Source organism: Silurus meridionalis, chromosome 29 (assembly GCF_014805685.1).
Source record: "Silurus meridionalis isolate SWU-2019-XX chromosome 29, ASM1480568v1, whole genome shotgun sequence".
In the NCBI taxonomy this organism is placed as follows: Eukaryota; Metazoa; Chordata; class Actinopteri; order Siluriformes; family Siluridae; genus Silurus; species Silurus meridionalis.
In genome coordinates, this window is record NC_060912.1 from 1651398 (window position 1) to 1663855 (window position 12458).

At 43.5% G+C, this 12458-nt stretch overlaps 2 protein-coding genes across 2 annotated transcripts; both read right to left on the reverse strand.

Moving 5' to 3' along the window:
• Positions 1 to 343: 343 nt before the first annotated feature.
• lrrc69 (leucine rich repeat containing 69) lies at positions 344 to 7058 on the reverse strand. Its single transcript, XM_046843692.1, has 10 exons — positions 6778 to 7058; positions 5448 to 5574; positions 4623 to 4921; positions 3295 to 3421; positions 2146 to 2218; positions 1582 to 1777; positions 1419 to 1490; positions 939 to 1040; positions 592 to 771; positions 344 to 469 (listed from the first exon to the last, which is right to left on the reverse strand). Exons 1-10 carry the CDS (start codon positions 6952 to 6954, stop codon positions 356 to 358), a joined length of 1467 nt encoding a protein of 488 aa, XP_046699648.1. The 5' UTR covers positions 6955 to 7058; the 3' UTR covers positions 344 to 355.
• Positions 7059 to 7214: 156 nt separating this feature from the next.
• otud6b (OTU deubiquitinase 6B) lies at positions 7215 to 11109 on the reverse strand. The gene is given in 8 exon segments (XM_046843942.1): positions 7215 to 7596; positions 7686 to 7792; positions 7980 to 8041; positions 8272 to 8316; positions 8319 to 8583; positions 9095 to 9187; positions 9289 to 9440; positions 10761 to 11109. Coding segments are annotated over 8 exon segments (879 nt in total). The 5' UTR covers positions 10831 to 11109; the 3' UTR covers positions 7215 to 7511.
• Positions 11110 to 12458: the final 1349 nt, after the last annotated feature.

Genomic DNA, 12458 nt, shown 5'->3' on the forward strand with positions numbered 1-12458 from the left:
TGTTTTATCCACAGTTTCACTGCCATGAACTTTCACAAGCTAAGGGTCTAAACATACAACGTGATCATACAGTGCCACCTGGTGGATCATTATAGCAAGGACAGCTGCTTTTTTGAAAATTACAAGTGGGAGCTCCGTGGTTAAGATCTTTAACTTCTGATCGGGAGGTCGTGAGGTTAAATCCCACCAAGCTGCAACTCTGGGGCCCTTCAGCCAGGCTCTACATTGTTAACTGCACAGGTGTGTGTGTGTGTGTGTGTGTGTGTGTGTGTGTGTGTGTGTGTGTGTGTGTGTGTGTAAGTGGCTCTGAAAACACTATAAATCTACTATGCTGAAATATAGATTTGAACAGTTTTTACGGCTTTACTTTACAGACAACGTAATAAGAGCAGCTGCTCTTGTTAAAGCAGGAATAGGAGCACAGGAACACCCGGACCGGAACGTCCCCAGAGTTCTTTATCCCCATGTCCTAAAAAAGAAGAAAAGAAAAGGAGTGCGGTAACATCAAATTTTACACACTCTTTGTATTTTATTCTGAAATCTTTGTTTTTGTTTGTTTTGGTGAGTCTCGAGTGTGTGCAGTCTCTGCACCTTTCTCAGGCTGATGAACCTCACACACTCAACCCACGTAGTTAGAAACGGCTCGAAGCACACTGCACACCTCCCGAACCGAGAGAGCATCGCCTGAATACCTGGATGGAACTGCAAAGCGTTGGAGACCAGGGATGACTTGTTTAAACGTTCTTTCAAGATGAACCTGGCAGCGTGTTCCTGTGAAGAAAAACAACATTAGCAAAGTATCAAAGCACCCCAGACCTTCTCACCTCCTCACCTACATCAGTACCTGACTTTCATTACTGGCTGGACAAATCTCCAGTTCAGGTGAACACAAACTTTTGTCCATGTGGTGTATCTTGGAGTGGAATCAGGTTCCTCACCTTTAATGGGAGAACTTCCTCATCTTGAGTGGATTTAAAGAGCTCAGATCGAATGAGATTGTTCCCCTCAAAATAGAACTCTTCCAGCTCAAGAAACTGGAACTGAGATATGTATGTAATGTGTACACACACACACACACACACACACACACACACACACACACACACACATTTATATAAAACGCAAAAAAAGCTATCCGCCGAATAATAATTTTTTATCACCAAACATTTGTTTAATTGATGCACCGAGTCTCAAATGGAGGACCAAAATCCACCATGACGCTCGCATCCGGCGATTAAAACCGTCCGTGTGGAAACACGGAAAAATTTCTGTTTGGTGTCCCGATGGTTTACGTCATTTAAAACGTAAAAAAAATGAATCGCACATTTTTTATTTATAATTTTTATTAATCTATCTACACACTGTCAATCGATTATTTATTTATTTATATTTTTCCCCAAAATTCATTGGTGACTTACATCAGCTGGAAACACAGACAGTCGATTTCCAGCGACATCGAAAATCCGCAGATTTTTCCATCCAAGAATTCCCTTTGCAAACACCAAAAAAATTCGCATTCATTCCATTGTCTAAACAAATCCACTGAAAACGCACAATCGTTCTAAACCGGCGTAACCCCACCTCTGGTAACTCTCCGAGAGCGTTCCTGGCCAGGCTCAGTTTCCTCAGACGTGTTAGCTCGTACAACTCGTGCGGGATTCCACTCAGACTGTTGCGGGTGAAATCCATTTCCGTCAGCTTCCTGACCAGCCCCAGTTCGGCGGGAATCTCTTCGATCTGATTGTCCGCAATACTGAACCTTTCCAGATTCGAGAGGCTGTGAATAAGAACGGAGTCTGGATTGAGAAACCTTTCTGGAGGAGGTGGTGGATTAGCGGTTAAGGCAATGGATTATGGTTTGTGACGGTCGTGAGGTCAAATCCCAGCCACACCCAGCCGGGCTCCTCGAGCATGGCCCCTCCCCTTAAAGCTACTTTGTTGTATGATTTGAGGTACATTTAAGTCTGAATAAGTGCATCTGCCAAATGTCCATAAACGTACATTCTTGAAAGGTGGTAACTTAAGATGTTATACTTCTGATCAGAAGGTCATGAGTTTAAATCCCAGCCTCACCAAGCTGTCAATGCTGGGCCCTTCAGCAAGGTCCTCAAGTGAAGATTAAGATCGCTCGACAGGATAACTCACCTCTTTATCGCTGTAGGAATGATTCGGATTTTGTTGTGGTTCAGGTTGAGAACGACAAGGTTTGAAAGACCTTCTGGAAAAAAAAAAAATCGAGAGATGAACAAATGTCACTTCTTTTCAGGATTTCTAGTGTCCAAATCTATAACACAACAATAAGGATAATCCATAACCCTAACCCTAACCCTGCCCATCTTCTGGATGGCTCCACACGAACAGCCTGAAGATCCATACGTTTTCTTTGGAGAGTTTAACTCAGAACTATGAGGACCCATGGCATGGAGCTACAGTTGCCATGAGATGTTCTATGGGGGGGAGGAAGTTATTGGAGTTATTGATTTAGCCTGTGCAAAAAAAAGGACTGTTCCATGTGAACCGCCTAAAGATCCATGAAGTTACTGAGCAGCTGAAGAACTTTGAGGATTTGGACTGTAATTAATATCATTAGTCTGCTAAGATGGTTCAGGACCACAGTTTGCATGAACAGCGGCCATCACTAAACAGTACACCTCAGTAACGATGGAAGTCTAACGAATGGACATTCGGTGTAACTCAGAAGAGAACGAAGGGTTCCTCACAAGGTTTCTTTGCTCATGAAAAGGTTTTTCTTGCTACTAAAAACACACTTCCTTCAACCTCAAGCAAAGATTGAGATTTTTTATTCATTGGTTTGTATCTGTTGACTTCCCTGTTCAGTTCTAACCACCTTCATTAACCATTTCTCTGACGAGTCGTTAGGTTTTTCCTGTTACATCTCCAGGTTTTTTTTTTTTTTTTTTGCATTACTCTCGGTTCATTCTCTGACTAATGAGCTCCTTTGCTAGTAAAAAAAATAGATCCTGAACAAGCCACACCCACTTTACACTCTACAATTTAGCTAGCAAGCTCACGATGATCTACATGTTCCGTTTAATGTGCACTGTGAAATGTACTTCTCTACTTCCTTTTTGTTGAGATTCCAAGATCTCTAGATCAGGAATTCTATTCCTGAAAATTGGATAGTTTTTCCATGTTCCACTACAATAGTACATACAATGAGACATCCCAGTTTTAATAGGATTTGATCTTCATGATGCACTTCCTTCTGGTATTTTCTCAAATGTACATGATATTTTCCATTTAATTCTAATCTGAATTTTAATCGTAACTCACCCAGAACCTCAGGATGCAATGTGGAAATCCGATTGCGGAACAAGTGCAGCTTTTTCAGGCTGTGAAGATGTTTCAGGACCGGTGGCATCTCCTCAAAAGCGTTATTGCCCAGGTTAAGTTCTGTCAACTAAAGCTGCAGGTAATTACGTTACAAACATCTATTCTGCATGTACATTTACAGAGTGTTACAGGCAGAGTGAGAGAGAGTGTGTTAAAGGTTACATGTAGAAGGAGTGTCTACGACGTTACAGGTAGAGAGAGAGTTTGTGTTAGAGGTTACAGCTGAGTGTGTGTGTGTGTGTGTGTGTGTGTGTGTGTGTGTGTGTGTGTGTGTGATACAGGTGGAGGGAGAGTGTGTTCAAGGTTACAATTAGAGTGAGTGTGTGTTACAGGTTACAGGTAGAGTGTGTGTGTGTGAGTTTTACAGGTTTCAATTAGAGAGTGTGTGTGTGTGTGTGTGTTACAGGTTACAGCTATTGTGTGTTGCAGGTTACAGGTAGAGTGTGTGTTTTACAGGTGGTGCGAGTGTGTGTGTTACAGGTAGACAGAGTGTATGTTACAGGTTACAGCTATTGTGTGTTGCAGGTTACAAGTAGAGTGAGTAAATGTGTGTGTATGTTGCAGGTGAACGGAGTGTGTTACGGTTTACAGGGAGTTTTACAGGTTGCAATTAGAGTGAGTGTGTTGCACACACACTCTTCCTCCACCTGTAACATACACACACACTACCTGTAGCCTGTGTGTTACAGGAAGAGTTTTACAGGTTTAAATTAGAGTGTGTGTGTGTTACAGGTGGAGGGAGATAGTGTGTGTGTGTACAGGTGGAGAAAGAGAGTGTGTGTGTGTGTGTGTTACAGGTGGAGGGAGATAGTGTGTGTTACAGGTGGAGAAAGAGAGTGTGTGTGTGTGTTACAGGTGGAGGAGATAGTGTGTGTTACAGGTGGAGAAAGAGAGTGTGTGTGTGTGTGTGTGTACAGGTGGAGAAAGAGAGTGTGTGTGTGTGTGTGTGTGTGTGTGTGTGTTACAGGTGAGAGAGAGAGAGAGAGAGAGAGAGTGTGTGTGTTACAGGTGAGAGAGAGAGTGTGTGTGTCTGTGTGTTACAGGTGGAGGGAGTGTGTGTGAAACAGGGGAAGAATAGAAGCTTTAGAGAAGAGCCATCACTCCGAGTCACAGCAGGTTTGGGTTTGGTGTCTGTAGCTTGAACGCTCTTTGGGGAGCAGCAGATAGAAATAATTTCCCAGAAAAATATTTTATTAATTTTAATTAAATTTACATTAGAAAGAATTAATATTGAACTGTAGATTGAGACCGTTGTCCTGCTCACCCACCTGCTGCATGCAGTGCAGACCCTCTGGCAGACTCAGCAGCCGGTTGTTGTTTAAACTAATCCCCGAAAGCCAAGTTAACGCTAAAACCCCTTTAGGAAGCTCACGCATGTTCCTTGAGTTTAAATTAAACGCCTTGGGTTTAGTTTTCTTCACCTGAAAGACCAGATCATGATCCATTCTCCTGGTGTTTTTCAGGTTCCCGTAGAAACACAAATACAAACCTGTTACCGGAACGAGACGCTGCACGACATCTAGCGGGCAGAAGAAAGAACTGCAGACCTGCACCGCAAACCAGATTTAATCCAATTACTTCCGTTCCATACGCACGGAATGGCCAAAAGTTTTGGGACACTTGACTTTTCCAGTCCAGAGAAATCTTGTCCATACAGTGTAATAATTTAAATTCCTCATTTATTATAATAGAGAAAGAAAAGGCAGGAAGAAATTTGTGTTTATTTGATTTAAAAGGCATCTAAACACCACACATTTATTAAAGATGATGTTTTCCTGGGAACATGGAGTACATGGAGTGATGAGATTGTTAGCTTCTAAACCAGTCATCACCGGTGCTTCTGGAAGCCATCTCTCCATCATCTCTCCATCATCTCCATCATCTCTCCATCATCTCTCCATCATCTCTCCATCATCTCTCCATCATCTCTCCATCATCTCTCCGTACCACGGTCAAGGCTCTACCTCCTCTACGTTTGAAGGACCGGGACAGGATGGGTTCAGGTTTGCTCTTCGGCAGCGGCGTCTGGTATTTTCTCAAATGTACATGATATTTTCCATTTAATTCTAATCTGATTCTTAATCGTAACTCACCCAGAACCTCAGGATGCAATGTGGAAATCCGATTATGGAACAAGTGCAGCTTTTTCAGGCTGTGAAGATGTTTCAGGACCGGTGGCATCTCCTCAAAAGCGTTATTGCCCAGGTTAAGTTCTGTCAACTAAAGCTGCAGGTAATTACGTTACAAACATCTATTCTGCATGTACATTTACAGAGTGTTACAGGCAGAGTGAGAGAGAGTGTGTTAAAGGTTACATGTAGAAGGAGTGTCACGACGTTACAGGTAGAGAGAGAGTTTGTGTTAGAGGTTACAGCTGAGTGTGTGTGTGTGTGTGTGTGTGTGTGTGTGTGTGTGTGTGTGTGTGTGATACAGGTGGAGGGAGAGTGTGTTCAAGGTTACAATTAGAGTGAGTGTGTGTTACAGGTTACAGGTAGAGTGTGTGTGTGTGAGTTTTACAGGTTTCAATTAGAGAGTGTGTGTGTGTGTGTGTGTGTGTTACAGGTTACAGCTATTGTGTGTTGCAGGTTACAGGTAGAGTGTGTGTTTTACAGGTGGTGCGAGTGTGTGTGTTACAGGTAGACAGAGTGTATGTTACAGGTTACAGCTATTGTGTGTTGCAGGTTACAAGTAGAGTGAGTAAATGTGTGTGTATGTTGCAGGTGAACGGAGTGTGTTACGGTTTACAGGGAGTTTTACAGGTTGCAATTAGAGTGAGTGTGTTGCACACACACTCTTCCTCCACCTGTAACATACACACACACTACCTGTAGCCTGTGTGTTACAGGAAGAGTTTTACAGGTTTAAATTAGAGTGTGTGTGTGTTACAGGTGGAGGGAGATAGTGTGTGTGTGTACAGGTGGAGAAAGAGAGTGTGTGTGTGTGTGTGTTACAGGTGGAGGGAGATAGTGTGTGTTACAGGTGGAGAAAGAGAGTGTGTGTGTGTGTTACAGGTGGAGGAGATAGTGTGTGTTACAGGTGGAGAAAGAGAGTGTGTGTGTGTGTGTGTGTACAGGTGGAGAAAGAGAGTGTGTGTGTGTGTGTGTGTGTGTGTGTGTGTTACAGGTGAGAGAGAGAGAGAGAGAGAGAGAGTGTGTGTGTTACAGGTGGAGGGAGAGTGTGTGTGTCTGTGTGTTACAGGTGGAGGGAGTGTGTGTGAAACAGGGGAAGAATAGAAGCTTTAGAGAAGAGCCATCACTCCGAGTCACAGCAGGTTTGGGTTTGGTGTCTGTAGCTTGAACGCTCTTTGGGGAGCAGCAGATAGAAATAATTTCCCAGAAAAATATTTTATTAATTTTAATTAAATTTACATTAGAAAGAATTAATATTGAACTGTAGATTGAGACCGTTGTCCTGCTCACCCACCTGCTGCATGCAGTGCAGACCCTCTGGCAGACTCAGCAGCCGGTTGTTGTTTAAACTAATCCCCGAAAGCCAAGTTAACGCTAAAACCCCTTTAGGAAGCTCACGCATGTTCCTTGAGTTTAAATTAAACGCCTTGGGTTTAGTTTTCTTCACCTGAAAGACCAGATCATGATCCATTCTCCTGGTGTTTTTCAGGTTCCCGTAGAAACACAAATACAAACCTGTTACCGGAACGAGACGCTGCACGACATCTAGCGGGCAGAAGAAAGAACTGCAGACCTGCACCGCAAACCAGATTTAATCCAATTACTTCCGTTCCATACGCACGGAATGGCCAAAAGTTTTGGGACACTTGACTTTTCCAGTCCAGAGAAATCTTGTCCATACAGTGTAATAATTTAAATTCCTCATTTATTATAATAGAGAAAGAAAAGGCAGGAAGAAATTTGTGTTTATTTGATTTAAAAGGCATCTAAACACCACACATTTATTAAAGATGATGTTTTCCTGGGAACATGGAGTACATGGAGTGATGAGATTGTTAGCTTCTAAACCAGTCATCACTCGGTGCTTCTGGAAGCCATCTCTCCATCATCTCTCCATCATCTCTCCATCATCTCTCCATCATCTCTCCATCATCTCTCCATCATCTCTCCATCATCTCTCCATCATCTCTCCGTACCACGGTCAAGGCTCTACCTCCTCTACGTTTGAAGGACCGGGACAGGATGGGTTCAGGTTTGCTCTTCGGCAGCGGCGTCCTTTCGAGGTTCCACGGAGTTGTAGTGCTCGCCCAGTCCGTACGCATGTCTCATGTATCTGACACGAGACAAAGAAGAGAAAAATGAAGCATTACATGTGAAATAAATAAATAAATAGGAAGCATTTTTCTTGATATGAATATTTACACAAGAGAGATGGGCGGCTTGTTGTACTCGTCACCAGTAACGATGGCAGGAGAATCGGCTTGAATGACCTCGATGGGTATCTGGAGGACGTGCGTCAGGGCTCGTAACTAGGACAAGAGAAAAAAAAACAGAAATACACGTGAAAAATATATAAAATATTTTCTATTTTAATAAGCAGACATTTTAATTAAAATGGTTAAAATATAAAATGTTGATAATTTGTGTTAATAAAAACTGACCAGCACAGATCTATAAATCGCTCAATCTTGTCTGAGAACTTCAGAGGAACCTTACCTCCAACTGTCCACCCCAAGCTGCTGTCTCAGCAACGTCACTGCAGTACTTCTCAAATTCATCTGTGGAGAAGGAACACTGGTGTTGGAGACACTGGGGAACAAACAACCACAGTTTATAACAACCACAGTAACGCTGGCGGTGAGAACAGTATCTTCAGTATCTTCTGGTCGCTACACACCAGCTTCTCGTTGATTACTTTCCTATTGGAGCATATGAGCTGCTAGGAGACTTTAAGAGGGAGAAGAGAAGAGACAGACAGACACGTGTGCACGTCAGTGATGCTGCTGACCTGCAGTGAACATCTCCCCCGTGCTGGAGTTGGTAAGGAAGGGCAGAAATCGTCCTGGTGGCTCCTCATGTAGCAAGATGTCTGAAGCCGGAGCTCGTGGATCCCGAGAGAAGATCCGCGGCCTGCTAGCTGATCCTCCACCGCACGATACATGCAGTGGCCATCGGATGAGATCTCCTTTATCTGCAGCTGCTTCTCGGCCAGTTTCTGGCTTAGCTTCAGTCCTTCCTGATGCCTGGATCCAGACAGGTTCTCCACCTCGGCCTCAGCGATGCGGTTCTCTCGCTCCTTCTCCTGAGCGGCTTTTTTGTCCTGGAGAAGAAAAAAGGAAAAACACAAACGTTACGATTTAAAAACGGTGTATAAAATTGTGAAAAGACAGAAATAAAAGATCATGAAAGAGAAGAAGAGACACAGACACAGAGTGCAAGAGAGAAAGACACCCAACAGTGAGTGAGACACAGTGAGAAAGACAGATACAGAGACACATGGACACACAGACAGAGATGCACAGATCAGCAAAAAGATAGAGACAGGCAGAGAGACAGACAGACACAAAGGAAGACAGAGTAGTCAAAGAAGGAGACAGACAGAAAGAGATTGACAGACACTGAGGGACACACAGACAGAGATGAACAGATCAGCAAAAAGACGGAGAGAGAGACAGAAGGACAGAGACAGACAGTTTAATAGACAGACAGTATGACATAGTATTCAGAGACAGACAGGAAGACAGTAGTCAATGAAGGAGACAGACAGAAAGAGATAGACAGACAGAAAGACAGACATTGGGAGACATAGAGAGACACACAGACAGTCTCACCCGTCTCTTCTGAGCTTTGGATATCCGGGTGTGTTTGCCTTCTGCTTGCTCTTGGACGTCTAGACTCTGAACCGCGTCTGTAACTTCATCAACCTTCACACAAGGATCACACAGTTCCAGTTAGATCTCACACACACCTCCTGAACACACACACACACACACACACACACACACACACACACACACACACACACCTCCACTCCAGCAGGAGACGTCTGTAGCTGTCTCAGCTCGTTCTCATGCTTCTCGTTTAACTCGGCTTCCAGCCTGCTGATGTCCTCGCTCAGCTGCTTCCTCTTCTTCTTATCGTTTTTAGGAACAGCATTTTTCATGCTCTGGATTTTAGCTGCAGGAAAAAACAAACAAACAAACACACACAACAATAAACAATAAGGCTTCAGAGCTCACAGCGTCGTTTCTACGGCAACGGAACAGACACTTATTTAACACCGAGAAATCATATCCGAGACACGGAGAAGGTTCCTGCATCGGGTTCTGGAAGGAGTCTCCAGTTTCAGTGTAACAGCCAGCAAACAACCTACATCCTTATAACTGATATGCAGTGGACAGAAAGACAGATTGAGAGAGAAAGAGACAGCAAGAGAAAGTCAGAGAAATAGGATGAGAAAGAACGAGAAAGAGAGACAGTGAGGGAAATATAGCGAGAAAGACAGCGAGAAACAAGAGACAGTGAGAGAGACAATAAGTGACAGTGACAGAGTAAGAGAGACAGTGAGAGAAACAGCAGGAAACTCAGTACAGAAAAGACAGTGAGAGAGAGAGACATTGAGAGAGACACAGCAAGATAGAGACGGAGAGAAACAACAAGTAGGAGAGAGAGAGAGAGACAGCAAGAACAAGAACGTAAGAGAGCGAGAATCAGTGAGAGTTAGAGACAGCGAGAGTAAGACAAAAAGGTAAAGACAGCAAGAGAGACAACAAGAGAGAGAGAGACAGCAAGATAAACACAGGAAGAGAGAGACAGCGAAAGAGACACAGCAAAATAGAGACAGCTAAAGAGAGACAGCAAGAGAGACAAAGCATGATAGAGACAGCAAAAGAGACAGAGCATGATAGAGACAGCGATAGAGACACAGCATGATAGAAAGAGCGAGAGAGACACAGCATGATAGACAGCGAGAGAGACACAGCATGATAGAGACAGCGAGAGAGACACAGCATGATAGAGACAGCGAGAGACACACAGCATGATAGAGACAGCGAGAGACACAGCATGATAGAGACAGCGAGAGACACACAGCATGATAGAGACAGTGAGAGAGAGACAGCATGATGGAGAGAGACAGCAAAAAGAAAACAACAGCAAGAGAGACACACGGGGGCGGGGCGAAGAGACAGCAATAAAGACAGTGAGAGAAAGGCCTAATCTAAATCTATCTAGAAGGCTGTATCTATAATAACTGCATGTTGCCTTCACTTTCGCACTACTTTAAGTGTAAATGAGCAGCTTCCGCGCCCTTCGTAGTGCACTAGATATTCACATTAAGGGAGATTTGAGATTCGGTCTCTCACAATAGCTTTAAACGAGGACTATTTTTAAAAGTAATAAATAAATATACACAAAATAGACATTTTACGCCCCAATAATTCAGTGAGTGTAAAAATAAAAGAAGAGCCCTTGATGAGTGAATGAGACGCGGCCCACCCTGCAGGTCTTTCTTCTCCCGGCGATGCTGTTTGGCCAAATCTTCCTCCGCGTTTCCACGTTCCTCCATCTCACTCCGTGTTTATATTAATATCAGCAACAATTCGGAACCAAATCAATCAATAAGCGCATTTTTTTCTCTCCACCATTTCACTCACATTATAGAATAATGAGTCATAATTCACTGAATCGACTCTGGCTCAAGCTCTCACCCGGACCGGTGAACTCAGAAAGAATAAGCCTTTTTTATTTGCCTAAATAAAAGCCTCGTCCTTATTTACCGCGTCATTTATTATTTTAAATATTATGTATCGAATTTTTCGCTGCTTCATATTAAAATAAAAAAATAAATATATATTTTTATGTGCAATATTAATAAGTATAAAGTAGCAGTTGTGTCATTTCGTCAAGCACAAGTCCAGTGTGTGTGTGTGAAGCGTGAAACTATATACTCAACGAGACTTCGTGGACTAAAACCATTGTTTGACAAAATTAAAGTCCCTTCCTTATCTAACGTGTCCTCCATTATTATTTTCTCACAAGCTGCACACTACACGGTCAAAAGTATTAGGACACCTGGTGGTGGTTCTTCTCCAAACTGTTACCACAAATTTGAAAGCACACAGTTGTATAGGACGTCTTTGGGTGGCGTAGCAAGAAATTCTCCTTTCACTTGAACTACGGGACCCGAAACCTCTTCCAGCATGATGATGCTCCTGTGCACAAAATGAGCTCCATGAAGATCTGGGTGTTCGGAGTAAAATAGTTTTAACAATAATGAACACCTTCAGGATGAAGGTGAATTTGTACCCCAGTCCTCCTCACCTTCATCAAGACCTGAATTTACTAAGTGGTTAAACGAATCCCCACACACACACTCCCCAAAATATAGTGCAACATCTTCCCAGTAGAGAAGAGTTGAGGTGATGATGACCGTAAACGGGATCAGAATCTTTTAAATCTCTAAATACAACATCAGGATCTTCTCTGGTGTTTGGTAGGCAGGAAGTCACTCATAAACTTCAGGTTTTAAGTCAAAGGAAAGGACATGGAAGGAACACAAACATCTCTCAGATGTTTTTCTGTCTGTGTGTGTTGTGATTGTGGAAAAACAAAACTTGTGACATCACTAAAGGCCTCAGGTTCAGGACGCAGGCCTCAGTTTCACCTCCCAGGTTCAGGACGCAGGCTTCAGATTCATGAGTCAAAGCTCAGGACTCAGACCTTAGCTTCAAGCCCCAGGATCAGGACTTGGGCCCCCGGTTCTGGAATCAGGCTCCAGTTTCAGGCAGCAGATTCTGGTCCCAGGATCAGGACTTGGGTTAAGACTCAGGATCCAGTTTCAAGCCCCAGGTTCAGGCACCAGGATCAGGACTTGGCTCCTACGTTTTAGCCTCAGTTTTTAGGATCAGGACCTGGGTTCATTGGTTAAGACTCAAGTCTCAGGACTCAGACCTTAGGTTAAGGCCCGAGGCCTCAAATTCAAGCCCCAGGTTCAGGCCCAAGTTCATGCCTCAAATTAAGGATTCAGGCCAGGGGTATCTAAACTTGTTCACAAAGATCCAGTGTGGGTGCGGGTTTTCATTCCAACCCTTCAAGTCCAAACCCGAGTCACTGAAACTGAAAATCATTCAATTTAAACAGGAAGAAACTTGGTGTGGATTCGTCTGGCTTGAATGAAAACCTGCACCCACACTG

What these genes read in the sequence shown, in the direction of transcription:
- lrrc69 (XM_046843692.1), bottom strand. Translation starts at nt 6,954, where the DNA reads ATGGATCATGATCTGGTCTTTCAGGTGAAGAAAACTAAACCCAAGGCG. An exon ending in ATTCCTACAGCGATAAAGAG is followed by an intron (nt 1,778 to 2,145) that starts GTGAGTTATCCT and finishes TCTTATTCACAG; the next exon opens with CCTCTCGAATCTGGAAAGGT. An exon ending in TGTCTGTGTTTCCAGCTGAT is followed by an intron (nt 1,041 to 1,418) that starts GTAAGTCACCAA and finishes TACATATCTCAG; the next exon opens with TTCCAGTTTCTTGAGCTGGA.